A 19233-nucleotide genomic window follows, 5' to 3' on the forward strand; every position below is an offset into this window, starting at 1 on the left:
TAGATATGGCCTAGAAAGAGACATGTGTACTTTAATGAAGAGCAGAGAGACATTATGTTGCATAAGGTTTTGATTGCTTCTTCTGAACCACTTTTGAAACATGCAGATCCCTACTGATCACCAATGATGCTGAAAAACTAAAGGTCAGAATACATCATCAAGAGCTAGTTTGGTGTAGTGGTTAAGGTGCTCATCTAGAAACCAAGAGACTGAGTTCTAGTCCTCCCTTAGGCATGAAAGTCAGCTGGGTGACTTTGGGCCAGTCATCCTCAGCCCAACCCACCTCTCAGGGTTGTTGTTGGGGGAAAATAGGAAGTGGGAGCATTACATATGATTGCCACCTTTAGTTGACCAAAATATATATACAAAGATGGGATAAAAATATAATTTTCTCTCTAGGTCTCAGGCTTGTCCTAAGAATGGAATGATCTCCTAGTACTAATAAACTTGACCACTACATTAATTAAACCAACCAATAATTCTGACTTTTTAAAATTAATAACTATTATTTTGATAGGCTTCCCAAAATTGCATTTACTTAATAAGGATACATTTAATTAGCAATGTGTTCCCTTATATGATGAGGAACTAAAATGGAATATCCATATCTGTCTTTTTAAAATTTCTGATGAAAAATTAATATCTCAGTAGATCCTGTTATACACATAAGTGTTATAACAAGCAATGAAATATGACAGCATCAAAATGATGCTTTTCCACTTGCGGTTTTTCAGGAGAACAGTGAAACATTTTTGGATTATCTGAGAGTTATCAAGGGAATCAAAATCTGAAAATTCAAATGCCCTAAAATAGCTTATTCCTTCACAACAAATTCAATGTGACTGCAGTTCAATAAAATCTTTATAGTTTCTCCTTGGGTTGTCTGGTTGCCAGTTGTTCTACTTCTCAGAGCTTTCTTCATCATACTGATATCAGGCCACAGATGTTTGCAAAACACTAGGAGAAAGACAAGCAGTGTGACCAATAGACAATAAATGATGAAGTCCTTGTTAAGAATAGAATGCCTTGCAGAGTGGGTGCATTGTTTAAGAGACAAAGCTTGCATTAATGCTGCTGAAAGCTGCTCATCCATCAAGAAGTCAGTGGACATGAACACCCACTATAAGCACTGCACTCGCAAATGGAAAAAAGTGTTTTGTCCATCTACTTGGAAGGACAGACATTGCTGAAGGCTGTTATAGTGCTTGTGTATCTGAATAAATATGAGAAATTAGTTTAGTGTTTAAATTTGAAAGTAGCACATAAAATTTAGGATTTAGGTGCATTTGGATTCTTCACTTCAGAAAGGCATTGAAAACCTTACTTTTCAAACATGCAGTTTGCATCTAGCTGATGAACATTGGGTGACCTTCTAGTTTTATTTTTATAATGGTTTTTAGTATAGGGAAGGTGATTTAGTGGGTTGTTTTACACTAATGTTATTTATTTACTCAAAAGTCTTCTGAATAGGTGGTATAAAGATGATTTTAATAAATAAATGTAAAAGTTACCAAGCTAGCTGCTTTATTATATGAAACATTACTGAAATAATGTCTACATTAAGCCATGATCTCAAAAAAGAATGAAACTGCAGTAATGAACATAGGTAATTCTTCACAATCAGAAAGATAAATGTTCTGCCAATTAACCCTAAGATCATGCAAAAATGAGAACTCTCACTTTCTTTTATTAAAAAAATAGGAAAATATGATTCACCAGGGCAAAGTGACAGGTTGGTGTCTTTAGGATCAAACTGGCTTGGAAAGATTCTGGGAAAAGATTTCAATACTATATACTCTCAAACAGCAACCAGAATGAGTAGGACTGTGAACAAAATAAGCTCTAGCAACATTCTAGATCAGTGTTTCCCAGCCTTAGGAACTTTAAAACGTGTGGACTTCAACTCCCAGAATTCCCCAGCCAGATAGCTGGCTGGGGAATTCTGGAAATTGAAGTCCACACATCTTAAAATTCCCAAGGTTGAGAAACACTGTTCTAGATTGCTCTAGGAAACTAAACACGTGCTCAAATTTCAGCTGCTATTTTGAGATTTCCACCACCAATGTTCATTTCTGATCTTCCCTTACCATTCTTGATTTCTCCTTAGTGAATTTATTTCCCCTCGATTTCTCCTCTTGTTTTGTTAAAGATACTTTTATGGTTTCATATTATGTGAAATTCTCCAAGCACAGTTTAGACTGAAAGTGTGAAAGTTATAATACACTATCACTGACTTCACACATCATACTAAGCCATGATTTGTTTCACATGGCACAATTAGCTGAGTTCATATATCAAGCTAAACCATAAATACGTATAAACCTTAATGACTGAATTCATATAGATACCTGTCTTCAAATCCTGCTTAAGCACAAAACTCATCACTCTCTGCCTAATCAATCCTGAGTGCTTTTGTGAAAATGAAATGGTTATGTATGCCAGCTTGAATGCATGAAAGCATGCAAATGTGCCCATTAAATTATGCTCAGTCATGAAAAGAACAGAAAACATACTAATTACACATTTCTATACATAAAGCTGAATGAGAATCCCCACCCCATCCCACCAACTAGGGAACAAATAGTACCTCTTCAAATGAAAAACAAAAACTGGACTATATAGTCCCTGGAAAAACTATCTGGTTCAGCCCATGCCATGAAAACATTCCCATCCAGAATCACTACCATGTGAACCACGCTCAACAAAGAATTGAGAGAATGAGTAAAGCTGGAATTTGATATGGCATCTTTTAACTGAGTGGAATGGAAAAGCTGCTAATTCTGAGAAAGAAACTTTGCTAATATTTTAGTAAATTCAGTTAATAAGAGACCTATAAAAACATGAAATCTTGAAATGTATTTGAATACCCTTTGGTATTTATATTGTATCATATGTAAATGAAAAACTGTGTGATTCTTCCTTTAACAGGAATGAAATTCAAATAATTGAAATATTAAGCCACTTTACATTCCATATATCTGAGAATTAAAGCAGTATCCTGTATATATCTACTTAGAAATAAGATCTCATTAAGTTCAGTGTGCCCAGCTCTAGAAAAGTGTGTATAGGATTGCATGTTCTCATTAACTGATGAGAAATAACAAAAAACCTTGCATATTTGGTAGCAACCATTTTTACTTTTCTTAAATGCACAGTATCACCTAACTTCCAATATATTTTGCAGTCCACAAAGCAGCCTGAGATAATTAACTTTAATTGAGAATATTTTAATTTCATCCTCTTAATTTTTTTAAAGCTTAAAAAAAGTTCTTATTATGTATCCCAGTCCTATTGCTATTCACTATTTAAAAAATGTTGATTGGCTCAATGGAATTGTTTCCAAGGAAGACTGAATAATGAAACGTTAATTCAAAAGACACATTTATTTATTTATTTATTTATTTATTTATTTATTTAATCCATTTATACAGCTGCCCATCTGAACAAGTGACTCTGGGTGGCAATGTATGATGTCATTACAAAAATTATATCATTTATGTATTAAAATCATGCAAATTGAGATAATTTGCATAAAGTGTGCTGACATTACTTGAACAATATAAATTGATACAAATGACATATTTTGTATCATTTGTGTAATGACATCATTATACATGATACAAATCACCAAAAATAAGTTAAATTTAATGAGAGGCTGTGTTTTTTAGGTGCCTCAATACAGACTACACTGGATGTAACATGTCCAATATTTAGGGAGGTTACTGGACATATGCTTTATTCATTGCATCCAATGACTAAAAAATGGGGTTCCATTAAACTTGCCTAATAAACTGTTAGACAACTTATGCAGACAACAACATTGTGTTAGCTGGAAGTAAACAAGACTGAGAATAGCTCATTATGAAAGTAAAAATGGAAAGTGGAGAATGTGAGTTATGTACATGCTACCATTATGCTATTCTCTGTAAGCAACCTTATGCAAATCATAGAAAAGTTATAAGAAATAGTATGCAAAAGAAAATGAGGAAAGAAAAAAGATAAAGTACAGCTAAATCTAATTTACTCCCACACTACTCACTATTCATACATGTCTACCTCACACCTTTTTACATCTACACCCTCCCTTCCACCACATCCATGTACCATGTGATACTTTGTAATTTTTTTTAAAATTTTCCCAGCTCTTTCTTTTTGAAGATCTCATCAATCACAACCATCCTATTCCTCTTTTTCATGCTGGCTGGGGAATTCTGGAAGTTCTTAAAGTTGTCAAGTTCGAAAAACACTGTGTTAAGTCTACTCTCTACAGCTTTCTATTCACCATTAGACGTAAAGCCTACATTCTTACTGCTCTCTTGCTCTTACCCCCGCGAGCAAGGTTTCTCTCCCGCCCTTTTTTCCCATTGGACAGACTCCTGTCCAATCAAAATTCCGCCATTCGATATCCCCCTTCCACTCAGTCCCTTCGCTTCGTCTCACCTGTCGTTGTCCGTGACAGAGACGAGTGAAATTTGCTCCGGTACTGCCTAATAAAAAGGGCAGTGCCCTCCGTTCTTTGCGTTTCCAATGTGGTGGTTGCTGAAAGCGCGGGGTGGGCTGCGAAAAACGGCCTTTGAGTGGGATTATTCGTGGCAGTCCCGAGTGGGATCCCGGCATTCGGTAGGGCTTCAGAAGTACCAGGCCTTGTTTCCATGGGAACAGGAACCAGTCGCAAGGGGCGGGGACATTCTAGGCCGAAGTCGCGGGAAAGTGCTCGTGCCCTGCCGGTGGAAGCACGCAAAGGAGGCTGACGGAGAACCTAGCTTTCTGGAGATAGTCGAAATATACTGCGATCGGGCGGCGCGCGTGGTTGAAAAGGAGCTCGTGAAGCGGCTTCGCACTCCTAAGGACGAGAATGAACGAGTGCTGCGGGTTCGTGGAATCCTCGACACAATCCGGAGCTGCGGCCACGTCCTGGAGGTGGCCTTCCCTGTTCGTAGAGACGGTGGCTGTTGGGAGGTGATCAAGGGCTGTCGTGCCCAACACAGCCAGCACCGTTTGCCCTGCAAAGGAGGTGAGCCTGAAGAGCACCTCCTCTACTGTACTGTAAATTTAAACAACCAATAAAAATGAAGCTAATTGTACATTAACAGCAAATCTAGATATTCTTAAGCAATGATTGGCCCTGAAGATATTAAAACTTATTGAGTGAATATGCATAGGATTGCAGTTATTGGTTCTGTTGACTGGATATAGCCATGATTCACTGAACTATGGTTTACTTAACTCAGTTGTATTGATTTATCTGATACCTGCACCATAAGGTAACAATGGGCTGGATTCACACAATAAATTAGTTTAAAATATAATTGACTAGTTTGTGTTTCATTGTGCTGTGCAAATCTATGCATAGAATTAGATGCATTAGGAGTTGTTTCATTCAGCAGATGGAAGACTTTGGTTACAAATTCCAAAATAAATCAGTCTTTAATATACAATATGATCACATATTTAGAATTTGTTAAAAGTAAACACAACCATCTTCAGAAACCCAATAAAAGTGGGACTGCAAAAACAGAAGGGGGTAAGCAATCACCTGACAATGAGTAGTATGACTAGTGAATCTGTGTTTTATGGGAAGAAAGGAACACGTTTTCATACACAAATGTTAGAAATGATGACATGAAAGTAGATATCTGACCATTTTCAGATCTGTCAAATTGTAGTTACCAATCCTTGCTGTTTAAGGAAGTCTGGTATATCTAGCCTAGTGCTTAAAGTTGTTAGGAAAAGTCATGTACTGTACATGCAGTAAGCTTTAACTTTTTGCTTTCTAGCACAATAAGCCTAGTAGATGTAGGTTGCAAAAATTCAAACTATCACTAAGTAAGTTTTTACCTATCACTTGGTAAGCAGCAAAGATAAGGTTGACTAACTTTTTACTACTGTCTAGTGGTCGTCCAGATTTTTGCAGCTGAGATCTGGTAGGTCTAAACCCAAACAGTAGATTTTCTGTTGTATTAAAAGTAGAATTCCTTTGAAAGGTGGCATGTAGTTTGCTGCTTTCTGTTTGTTAATGCTACCATCTAGCTCAGTACGATGGTACTGCTGTCTCCTTGGCTGTGATTTTTGTTTTTCCTTTTTTGGACCATTAGTATTATCCAGAGGTTATTTTTAAACCCTCTAATGTTAGAAATAGCTTGTTTTAGTGCAGTCCTAAAATGATGAGTTGTTTTAGAAAGATTGACAGAGTTATTTTTTTAAAATGTAAACATCTGGAAAGCGTGGAAAACCCATGACAAATACACCCAGTTATAGATTGGTTTGTAAAGTGTTAACTGTGAAGTATGTGAGTATACTTTTTCCAACTGACAAATAGGGAAGACGTTTTCCACAGATAACATGTCAAAGAATAGTTCAAGCTGAGTAGGTCATCTTTCCTCTTTTGCTTGATTATCTACCAGTATGTAATTTTTCTTCTCATTAACAATGTGGGAATTAATAAAATGCATCAGGCTAACACAAATCTAGACATGGTACTTGTGATGATTGAGGCTAGGGCAAATCAAGGATCTGTGTAAAAGCCTTAGACTCTTTTATATAAATTGTGTAGCATTCTTAAACATTAATTACAAGAGCCCACAGAAAATAGTAAAGGATGTTTGCTTTTTTATGTTTGCTCAAAATCCTTTTGGTTAAAATGAGTAGAGAGGTTTATAAATAAATGGATATATGTGTTCAATATACATTGATATATACCTGTTTGTTTCTCTTTCTTTCTCCAGGGATTCGATATAGCAAATCAGTTAGTGTTGATGAAGTAAAAGCTTTAGCTGCTTTGATGACATACAAGTGTGCAGTGGTAGGTAAGTTAGCACTGTATGGGTAAATACCAAGGATAGGCATAGTAGACTTGGAAGTAGACCTATTGAAAAGTCTTAGTAATGAAATTCACAGGAAATATTGTGTATACTACTGTCTCATGCCTTCCAAGAAATAATAATGCATTTTCTCCTCAAGAAACCATCACTTGACCTAACTAGATCAAGATCAAGATTCTTCAAAGAAGCAGGAAGCCAGCCAGGGAGGCCATTGGTCCCTTGGATGAAGGAGTCAAAGGTGTGCTAAAAGGAGAAAAGGAAATTGCAGAGAAGCTGAATGAACTCTTTGCTTCCATCTTCACAGGAGAAAAATTGGGCAGATGCCTAAGCACCTGTTCTCAGGAAGGGAATCAGTTTTAGACATATAGAGGTGACAAGAGAAGAAGTGCTAGGCCTTATTGACAAATTGACCATCAACAAATCACCAGCCTCTGATGACATTCACCCAAGAGTTACTGAGTTTAAAGCTGAGATTATAGGCCTTCTAACTAAAATATGCAACCTGTCTCTACTTGGCCTCTGTGGTTGAGGATTGGAAGGTGGCCAACCTAACTCCATTTTTTAAAAAAGGGCTCATAGGGAGTTCTAGGAAATTATAGGTCTGTCAGCTTAACATCTGTTCTAGGAAGATAGTGGAAACTACTATGAAGGAAAAAATGACAAACATTTGGAGAGGTCTTGCACAAGGATACCCAACATGCTTCACTAAGGGAAGGTCCTGTCTAACTAATCTACTATTAGTTTTTTGAGCGTGTTAACAAATGTGGATAAGGGCAAGCCAGTAGATATCATCTACTTAGATTTTCAAAAAACCTTGATGACCAAGGAATAAAAGGCCTGGTCCTCTTGTGGGTAAGCAACTGGCTAAAAAACAGAAAAAAGTAGGAGTAAATGGACATTTCTCACAATGGAGAGATGTAACTAGCAAACTCAGGGAGGCAGTGAAGGACAGGAAGGCCTGGCGCAATATGGTTCATAGGGTCACGAAGAGTCGGACACGACTTAACGACTAAACAACAACAACAACAAAACTAGTCCCCCCCCCGGCTTCTGTCCTAGGACCAATGCTTTTTATAAATGATCTGGAATCAGATGTAACTAGTAGAATACCTAAATTTGCTGATGCTAAATGTTCCAGGTGGTAAAAACAATAATGGACTGTGAAGAGCTTCAGAGGGATCTCTACACATTTGAGGATTGGGTGTCAAAATGGCAGATGTCTTTCAAAGTGAGCAAGTGTAAAGTGATGCACATTGGTGCCAGAAATCCCAACTACTCGTACAAACTAATAGGATCAGAGCTAGCAGTGACTGATGAAGAAAGATACCTTGGAGTAATGGTGAACAGTTGATAAAGGTGTTGGCACTATGCATCTGCTGCAAAAAAGGCCAACAGCATGTTAGGGATAATAAGAAACAATATTGAAAAAAGAGATGCCAGTATCATAATGCCCTTATATAAATCAATGGTACAAGTGCATCTGGAATATTGTGTGCAGTTCTGGTTGTTGCACCTCAAACAGGATATAGTGGAGCCATGGAAGGTTCAGAGGAGGATAACTAAGGTGATCAAGGGGCTGGAGCAGCTTCCATATGAGAAAAGGTTGTAACCTTTTATTCTAGAAAGGGGGTAAGACATGATTGAAGTGTACAAAATTATACATGGTGTGTACAAAGTGGACAAGGATAAGCTATTTTTCTCTTCGGAAAATACTAGATCCAGAGGTCACCCTATGAAATTGAATATTAGAAGAATCAGAACAGACAAAAGGAATGGTGGTTTGTTTTTGTTTTTTTACACAATGCATAATTCAACTTTGGAATTCACTACAATGAGATGTGGTGTTGGCTACCAGTTTGGCTTGCTTCAAAAAAAGGATCAATTCATAGAAGTCATTGGGGCCAATATCTATTAGCCTTGATGGCAGTGTGACTACCTCACAGATAGGAGACAGAGTTCCTTGTGCAGTTGATTGGCCACTATAACAGACTGCAGGACTGGATGGCCCAGGGCTCCAATCTAGCAGGGCACGCTTTTGTTCTTATTTTAGACAACTATTGACTGGTTTCCAACTTGCCTTTTTAGGTGGTTGGACTACAGTTGTGTTTTTTGGATGAGTTGGATTATCTGGATCTTTTTCTGTTGAGATTCAGGCTTGGGTGTGGGACCAAAACAGCACTGGTTGTTCTTGTTGATGACCTTTGACAGGATTAGGATAGAGGGAATTCAAGTATCCAAGTTCTTCCAGATCTCTTGATGGCCTTTGATACCATCAACCGTGCTATTTTTCTGGCTGCATATTTGGGAGTGGGAGGTATTGTTCCTCATTAATTGTCCTTTTTCAGTGGGTGGGGAGATATTTTGCTGCCTGGGAAGTTATGGGGGCACTATGATATAACAATATTACTATGGGAATGGCTTTGGCTGCAAGTTAGCTGCCAGATGGAAGTAATAGTGTTGGTGTCACTTTAAAGTTATAAATGGTTTGGAGCCTAAATATCTTAATGACACCCTTTTCTGAACTGAGAAGATCCAGGATTATCTGGAAGAGAAGACTTGCTGAGGAGTTCTACTACCAAGGAAATGCTGTCTTTAGGTATCACAAACTGAAGCTCACTTGATGATGGCCCCATTCCTTGGGAAGAGCTTACACCCGGATATCCGGACCACCTACTCCATACTACATTTTCAGAAAGCCATAAAAACATGGCTCTTCAGAAAGGCATTTGGGGATAACTAGGATCATGCTAGTCCCAAATGGTGTAACATCACATTGAATGATTATAATTGTATTAATTCATTGTTAATCTTATGATGGATTTTTAATCATTATATTAATGCTGCAAATTGCTTAGAGTCTCTGGAAATGGAGCAGCATATGCATTGTAATGATAAAGTGTGCTAATTAGGGATGTACAAAACATTTCACATCAAACTATTTCAAGCGTGGAACATCACAAAACTCCATTTTGAGTGTGAAACTGCTCCTTCAAGTGCAAATTGGGCAGTTTTAAGCATTTTGGAAGTGTTTCAAGCTCAAAACATTTCCACTATTCTTGAGACAGACTGTTTAACACTTGCAGTGGTGAGCTTCACAAAGATTTGTGCTCAAATAGAAAAGTTTGCATATCCCTTATGCTAATGCTATCTAAATGTTTTGAAGAAGGTCTGCATGTACTTTTGGAACTACTTTGTCCTCCTACAATAAAAATGCAGTCAGGTTAACGGCATTAAACATATTTTGTTATTCTTTTTGTTAATATACATTATTACATTGTTACTACATATATAATATACCCAACTAGGGAGCAGCATCTAACTGACTATATCTCAGAAAAGTTAAGTAGAGTCAAATCTGGTTAGTAGCCGAATGAGAAACCACCAGAAAATTCTAGAGCTGTAGACTATATTATTGTAAAAAAGTCCTGGAAGAAAACGGGAGTAAATAATTTCCATACTTCTGCAGTGAGACTAAACAGGCTTGTCCATGAAGTCACTAGAGTTGAATTCAATTCAAATGAGACTTCACATTTTTATATAGATTACTTACACACACACACACACACACACACACACACATATATATATATATATATATATTTTTTTTTCATTTAACAGTTGAATAACTAGGTATTCTATGGGCTTGGTGAAAAAAGAAACCCTGAAAATAGGAAATAAAAAGAGACAGTTTTCTGTACAACTACATCATGGAGATGCCATTATTCAGATACCTTAAATACAGTTGGGATGATGAAAACACAATGTAATGATTGAGTTAATACATAATGTTAGATATGGTACAATTTACTATTTTGAGGTTCACTGTGTTATGTGAATTGAGTCAGTGTAGGTAGTTTATGGTTCACTGAGGTGCAAGAATCCAGGTTATTCAATAATCTAGTAAACTATGGTCTACTTGATTTATTATACAAATGCAGCCAATGATATATCCTTCAGCATTCTGCATTAACAGCATTGTCTATTCTGACTGCATAGCTCTTTAAGACAGTTTTTCTCAGTATTTGCCACTTGGTCATTTTTAACTGAAAATGCCAGGAATTGAACCTAATATTGCCTTCATTCAAAATCATATGCTCTACCACCATGCTGTGGTCCCTCCCCAACAACATCTTGCTTTTTAATAACAAATTTTGTAAAGGTGGATGGTACACTTTTAGAGTAGCGCTATATTTAAGCAAGTTAGGAAATAGGCATTTATTTATTTATATATCTTATTTATTTATTTATTCATTTATTTATCAATCAAACAACTCTGGGTAGTTTACAGAGAAGCTAAAATCAATTACAAATATAATATAAAATAGTCCTAAATAAATAAGAAATAAATATAGTCCAAGAATTGACGTTAATTGGCAAGTAGCTCGGGGAGTGTCATCATTGCTTCTGTTGATCATACTACATTGTCACTAACAAGAATCTTAGTAGCCAGTGTTGGCTAATGAAATGCCACTAATATTAAGAGGCTTGAAATTTAAAAGGGAGCTGTTATTGCTTAACTGTATTCATATAGCATACTGAGCAAGAAAGTGAGTAGGTGTGTATTTTAATTCTTGCATGCTGGATTTTATCTGAGGTTTCTGATTTACTGTGTTTGAATTCTAAATATCCACCATCTTGTATCTCTTTAGCCCAGTTCCTTTACCTTGGATTTCTTGTAAGTTACAATGCTCATGTTAAAGGAATCCATGATGATCACCACTTAGGATTCAAAATACAATTTTTTGATCAGTGTTGTATGTGAACATAATCTTTGTTTAGACTTCAGAGAAAGGTTGAATTGACACATCAAGCTAAATATTACTTTGTGTAAAAACAGTTTGTTGAATAGGCTAAATGTTCATATAAAACCCTAAGTCATAAACTGTGATTTACAAACCATAATGATGAAGGTTACATATAACAAGCCAAAATCAATCCAACCACCTTATGGCTTTGTGTAACATAAACCAGGACTGTATGTTTATCCAGTGAGACAATATGGTCTAACTATGCTACAGTGTAACAGAATTGGTAGGTTTTACATCTGAAATTTGCTCTAGGTTTTCACTGGGTTTGTAAAGTAGATGCAGCTCTATTATACTGAGAATTTTCTTTTTTTTCTCTTCTCTTGTTCCTGATGATTTTATCCTAGATTTAGAAATATCTTTCCTCAAGTTACAAAAAAGCCCATATATTTTCTAAGCAGCAGAGCTGTCATGCTTTGGTAAGCTTTTTATATATATTCATCATGAATATATGTTAGACCTTGATTAAATATTTTACTAGCTATTTTCTAAGAAAAGAAAAAGTTTGAATTATGAGCCAGTACTTTCTCACCAGTTCTTAAAAGTTGCTCTCGTATTACATTTCTGTGGCTGGATAACGAATGAGAAGATAAGATGCTAATTTGTCGATCTGGTATATTTCAGATGTTCCTTTTGGTGGGGCAAAGGCTGGTGTGACTGTTGAGCCAAAGAATTATTCAGTAAGTATAGGTTCTTCCTCTGGGATGAGAAGAACAGGACATGATGACATACTCTCGTTCTGAGAATGAAGTTGTGTGTTGCGGAATTTGGATCAATGTACCATATCAAACAGTGGATAGTGAGTCATTGTAAAGGTGAAGTGGGGAAGACTAAATATTAATTGTTCTATACAAAATAGGCTTCCAGTGGGGACAATGGCGGCTTAGTTGTCTCTTTGTGAGAGGGGAGACAGCACCGCAGCTGACTGGTGGCTGGCAGCAAGTGCTTGCCGCTTAACTTGTTCCAGATCAAGGAGGAAGCATGAAATCAACCCATCTGCCCTCTGGATGGCTGTTCCTTGAAAGCCAATCGCAGAGATAAAAGCCTCTGCAAATGACTTTTGGGTTGAGCAGTTGGGAGGTGGGCGATCCATCTTTGTTCGCAGCTGTGGTGCAGCTTTTTATGGACACTAGAGCCAACTGAACTTCATTTCTAAACACTGTGGATTATAATTATTTTTCAACTTAAGAGAGACCTTCCTTCGCAACAGATAAGGAATTCTCTTGGGGCTTATCCTTATTTTTGGGACTCTATTTTTCAAAGAAGTAATAGAGTTTTAATTTGAATCTGATTAATTCACAAAAAGCTGGATGAAGATTGGAATTTAAAAAAGACTTAAAGTTATTTACAGTGAAAAGGGAAGATTTATTTGTCAGAAGTTTATTTTTCTACGAAACTCCATTTGTAGTAACGAGGTTTGTTTTTTCCATGGGAAAGTTTTGTGTTATGCTAGCCTATGCCTGCTAACTGGCTGGGTTTTCAAAACAGAGGAAGACTGTAACTCAATCCCTGTGTGTTTTCTTTGATGTATACTTGCAATTCCAGCTGGAAAGACACCAAAGGGCATGAACTGTCAGTTTACTTTTCTCCTGTATTTAATTATATCCAGCTAGCCATTTTACTTGTGCAAAGGAAAAATAAAATAAAATGAAAAGATCATGGCTACTAGGAAAGCAGTGAAAGAAATGCAAAAAAGATGAGGCTCTGTAGAGCACCTGGTAGAGGAGAAAATGGTTGCTTTAAATTTACTTAAACCAATGTTTGATGACTTAGGAGCTAAATTTGCGACTTTGGAAAAAAATGGAAGAAAGAATAGATGAGATGGACAATTATGTGAAACAAATAGCTGGAGAGATGAAATAAATTTATGGAGAAGTGAAGCAAGTTACTGAAAGAATGGAACTGTTGGAGAATAAGGCATAAACTAGAAATGGCTTGATAATGTGTCTTTGTTGGTGTTAAGGGAGAATTTTGCCTGAGATTCAGAGCTATTCCAGAAATTTCAGGTGAAGATATTAGAAGAAAGGTAGTTCAAGGGTTGGCAGAATGTTTAAATTGGGAAGAAGAAAAAGCTGAAGATGAGATTGATAAGGTGTATTGGGTAAGTTTACGTTATGCAGCAATATGAACTTAGATATGTATTAGTACATTTTGCAAAGAAAAGGACCAAGGATCAAATTCTACAATGGCATTTTAATACCAGATTGAAGACTGACAATGTGGATATAATTAAAAGAGATTCCCATCAGAATTTTATGCAAGAGAAAGGACTTTTTTTTTTTTTTTTTGGACAGAGGTATTGAAGCAAGAAAATTTTGTTTTGTTGGGATAAACTGGAGGGAGTGATTTTTACTTTCCAACAGAAAAGATTTCGACTGAATTCTGTTCATAAAGCTAAAGAATTTCTGGAAAAAATTAAAAGAGACCTGGAGGAGATGCAGGTGGAGGAGGATGAGCAGACAATCTCAAAAGCCAAGCAGGTCCAAGAGGAAGATGAAAAAGAAGACTCTGATTTGGGTGCCATAGGTATAGACTTTTCTAAATTACTGGCTTAATTATTACAAATGGCTAACGTGAAATATAAATGGAGCAAATGCTCCACAGAAGAGAAGAAAGGTGTTTCACTATTTAAAGACTTAGACAAGATGTAATTTGTTTACAAGAAACTCATTTTAGAAAAAAGGACATAAAATATTGATTTATAAGAATTTGGGATAAGAATTTATTTCAGCAGGTCCAAAAAAGTTAACAGAATCATAAATAGAGAGCAAACCCCATCCCATGTTAGCACTGAAGATGTTACCTAGCCAGATAATGAAACGTTTGCAAGAAAAGAACCAAGCTCAGAGAACCCCAAGGACTCGAGAGTCATGTTATATGTTAATCCACAATTAAAACCAAAATTAATAGTGGCTGATGAGTATGGTAGATTTGTTGTAGTAGAATCCGAAGTACAGAGAATTAAAACATTAATCTTGGGACTTTACACTTCAAATGTAAATAAAGGAATTTTTAAAAAATGTCTTATGGAAAAATTGACAAATTTTTCTTATGAAAATTGGTACCTGATGGGAGATTGGAATGGAATGGTATACCCACAACTGAACATCAGAAAGGGACATTAAAAAGAATCAGGGTAAACTACCTAAAACATTTTTTGATTTGATGGACAATTTATCTTTAGTGGATATATGGAGACAGAAAAATGGTACTTCTAATAAATATACTTATTTTTCAGAAAGACAGATCGTTCTCAAGGACAGACATGATTTGGATTTCAAAGGCTTTGGCTGTTAATACTTCTAAAATAGAGATTTTACCAGACTTTTTCTGATCATAACCCCATTGAGTTGGACTCTTAAAAGAAAGTCTATTTCATTCAGATGGAGACTAAATGAAATGTTGCTACAAAAGAAAGAGACAGTGAAAGATTGTAAAAAAAAGATTAATGGGACTTTTTGAGAACAATTTAAATAAAGGTACAGATCTGAGAATGGTTTGGGATGCAAGCAAAGCTTATATTAGAGGGTATTTCATTCAGCATAACATTAAGTTTGAAAAGAGGAGTCAAGAAAAAATGCAAGCTGTTTTGGATGAAATAAAGAAGAAACAGGATGAATTAAAGTTAACACCACAAAAGTTAAGTATTTCAAACCAAATTAAACTTTTACAGCAACAGCTATCTATGTTAACAGTGAGAGAATTGGAAAAAAGGATGAGCAAACAAAAAAAAAATGAATTTGCAAATAAGCCAGGGAGATGGTTGATGTATAAATTAAGACAGGAGAAAGAAAAGAAAATGATTACGAAATAAATAAATGGTTAACTTATGGTGATGGAATTTTCTCAAAGGATTTTAAATTAAAGACAAGAGAGGAATTGATATCAGAAGAATACGTGTGCCAATTGTTTTCTTATGTACAATTACAAGAAAGATTTAAAATAGATAAAAGGGCTTATGGTTTTGAATATGGTAAGACTGAATTTGAAGCAGAATTATGTACTAATGATGAACATGTTATTGCAAAGATGTATAAACTTTTAATGGAAACTAGAGACAGAAGATGAACAAATTAAGGATTGTATGATAAAATGGGCTAAAAATTTTGGCTACAATGTACGGATGGAACAATGGGAAAATATGTAGCAGAAAGGACTGAAATTTACACTGTGTTATAACCTTAAAGAGAACTTTTATAAAATGATACATCGTTGATACTTGTAGCCAAAAAAATTATCTAAATTGTATAAAGACACTTCAAATGTATGCTGGAAATGTGAACAACAGGAAGGGACATTTTATCATCTTTGGTGGACTTGTAAAAAAGCAAAAAAAAAATTGGAATGAGATACATATTTGTATACAGAAGATTTTAAAGATTAATATTCATTCAAAACCAGAGACTTTCCATTTGGGCTTGATAGACAAACAGTTGGGAAAAACTAATGGAACTTTGTTTTTATATATGATAACAGCAGCAAAGCTTTTATATGCACAGAAGTGAAAAGATAAGACACCAACTACAGTGGAGGAGTGGATGGTGAAGCTGATGGAGTTGGCTGAGATGGTGAAATTGAGAGCTTTGATTCAATTATACACTGTATAATTGTAATGCTAACTGGAAACCTTTTTTGGACTTTTTGCGGGAAACAGAAAAAAATGAAATTATGTTGTATGGATTTTCTGCTTAGAAATAATATGCATTAATAGAAATAATGGAAGTCATATTTTAAATTTAAAGTAAGAATTTGATGTATATTGTTACTTATATCTGTTGCAAGGAGGATCAGAAGTCAATTCTTTTTTTCTTTTGATGTTTCTTTACTTTTGTGCACTTTTGATTTTTACTATTTTTTCTTTTTTCAATTTTCTTTTTCTTCTTTCTCTTAACATTAGTTTTTGTTAATTTTTAACTGTCCTTTTAAAAATTTAATAAAGTTATTATAAAAAAAATTGTTCTCTACAAAATAGAGAACCACCTAAGAACAACTGAATTCTTCAGAATTTTATCTATTAATTCCTTTGCCTTACCTGTTAAAGCAAAGTACTGATGCTGAAAGATTTTTGTCTTGTCAGGATGCAGTTTACTTCTGAAAAAAACATGTTATGTAGATACCATGGGTTTTTGTCAGAATTACCTGTTGGCATCCCTGATGGAGCCTATAATAATAAGTGAATGTTGATATTCTTATACAGGAAAGTGAACTGGAGAGAATAACAAGGAAATTCACATTAGAATTGGCCAAGAAAGGTTTTATAGGTGAGTTCATTTTTGTAAAAAAAGTGATTATTTCACAGGCTGCCCCAAATATCAGAAGAGATTAGGAGATCACCCTCCAACCTGTTGTCCTCTTATTATGTTAAACAGCACCCAGCATTCTCTGGCTGTGTTGTACAAAGTTATAAAAGTATAATGCCTGCCATCTCTTACGGACATCTGGCAACCCGATTGCCTTGGATTGACATTAAAATCTGGAGAATTTTATTCTTTAATCAGCACTGTATGTATCAAGCCTGATCTCTAGTGCAGAGTTATATTACTTGGGAATATCCATTTTTCATTATTAGAAAATCCTGTATGTTTTAGTATTGTTGCCTAGTTTAAGGAGCCTTAACCAAGGTGCCCTGAGCTCCTTCCCCTGACCTGGTGGCTTTGCTGATCAGTTTTTTTGGTTATCTTCTCTCCTCTCCTCTCCTCTCCTTAAGCATGAGAACCACACAGACACATTTGCAGATGTTAAAATGAAAATATCTGAATATTTTTTTTAAAGGGCCCTGTTTTTTTCCTGGCATTCGGCCTCTTTCTTCCTGCTTACTATTTCTCTTCTCCTTACTCTTTCTGTTCTGGTGCAGACTGTACCTTCAGTTGCACCTCTCTTTACTTTGGGTTCTGCAATGGTTATCACAGTGATGAGCATATCTGGAGTGATATTTTTTTTTTTAAGAAAGGAAAAGTTGTGTGCCATTGCTGCATTTCTAGGTCTTAGAGTTTGGGGTCAAGATCTGTGCCCATTAGTTCTGTTTTATTGCATACTGTACTGCTTAATAAAGGGGGATGCGGTGGTGCAGCAGCTTAATGATGCTGAAAGTTGCCGGCCAGAAGTGGTCAACACTTCAGTGGTTCGAGCCCAGCTCCACGCAGCAGAGTGAGCTCCTGCTTCCTCCCCAGCTCCTGCCAACACAGCAGCTTAAAAACTTACATGAGTAGATAAAGCAAAGCACAAAGCACCCACAGGGTGGGTACTCTCACCCTGGTGGGAGGAAAAATGCTGGCGACGCCTTGCAAAGGAGATGGGACCAGTTGCTGGTAACGCAGAAGCCGCGCATGCCCAAAAAAGGCATGAAGCCATGGAAACCCCGCTTCCTGCACTCGCTAGCTGGGCTCTGCTCTAGGAAGGAGGCAATGGCAAACCACTTCCGAAACACCTTGCCTTGAAAACTGCAGGGACTCGTCCAGGCAATCGCTGCAGAATCAGTAACGATTGAGTGCAGATTTTAAAAAAAACTGCCTAATAACTGAGAATATAAATTTCAACTATGTGTGAACCATTTAATGAAAAAAGTAGAAATGTGACTGAATAAGATTTTAGTGGGCAAAGGGTGGTATATTTGTTTATCTCTGATTCTTCTCAGTTAAAAACAAGTGTGCAGTTCTGTAGCCTTTTGCCTAGAAATATGTTCATTTGAGCTGAATGGACTTCTGAGCTGACATGCTGATTTGCTTTGTTCACATTTATACAGATAACTCAGTTTAAACTATTTTATACATATTTTGTTAGTTCATTATATGTTCAGTTCTCCTTTTCCAACCTTTATTGTTAAAAAAAAAAATAAAGCTGCCATCCATTACCATAATTCACGACTATTGAATAAACATACATCAGGTTGCATAGAGAATGCCTAAGTTAAACATTTGTTCAGTTTTATACAGGTGTGTGGATACACACACACATACACAAATGATGGATGCATTCTGGCAACATTTGTGATTTGTGGTAGAAAAGACTTGTCAAAAAACTGACTGCTCTAATTTGTTTAATATGAACAGGTCCTGGAATTGATGTAGGTGCTCCTGATATAAACACAGGAGAAAGGGAGATGTCCTGGATTGCTGATACATATGCCACTACACTTGGATACCAGGTAAAGTTAATTCTATAGACAAAATTTTTTGTGTGCCTACTTTCTAAATACCCTTGCAGCTTGATTCCTTCTCCAAATATTTGATTTAAAGGAAACTGGAAGTTTGGCTGTATTACATTTTTTAGTTTGCTCTCTTTTTAAGTGGTGAGTACACATGCTTCAGGAGATGACAGAGTTCTCAGCTTTCTGGCCTTTGGTGAAATAAATATTTAGTTTGGTACAGTTATTTATTGTTTCATGTTGATAATTGCAGGATATCAATTCCCCTGCTTGTGTGACTGGGAAACCCATAAGTCAGGGAGGAATCCATGGACGCATCTCAGCCACAGGCCGTGGAATTCTATATGGAATTGAAAACTACATCAATAATACAACATATATGGATCTTATTGGCCTTAAAACTGGCTTCTCTGGTAAAACATTTGTTTTGCAGGTAAATATGGTACTTAGCTGCTGTAGCATA

General features: G+C 36.1%; 1 protein-coding gene across 1 annotated transcript in view; it reads left to right on the top strand.

Moving 5' to 3' along the window:
• Positions 1-4527: 4527 nt before the first annotated feature.
• LOC103064736 (glutamate dehydrogenase, mitochondrial-like) overlaps positions 4528-19233 on the top strand; it is a 41453-nt gene continuing 26747 nt past the window's right edge. Inside the window, exons 1-6 of the mRNA XM_088134684.1 lie at positions 4528-5014; positions 6726-6806; positions 12251-12306; positions 16824-16887; positions 18676-18770; positions 19024-19203. Of these exons, the coding sequence (XP_087990810.1) occupies positions 4528-5014; positions 6726-6806; positions 12251-12306; positions 16824-16887; positions 18676-18770; positions 19024-19203 (963 nt within the window). The remainder of the gene's footprint in view (positions 5015-6725; positions 6807-12250; positions 12307-16823; positions 16888-18675; positions 18771-19023; positions 19204-19233) is intronic.

The sequence above is a fragment of the Python bivittatus genome, unplaced genomic scaffold (genome assembly GCF_059951505.1).
Source record: "Python bivittatus isolate LINGU-HERP-01145 unplaced genomic scaffold, Pbiv_v1 ctg000080_np1212, whole genome shotgun sequence".
In the NCBI taxonomy this organism is placed as follows: Eukaryota; Metazoa; Chordata; class Lepidosauria; order Squamata; family Pythonidae; genus Python; species Python bivittatus.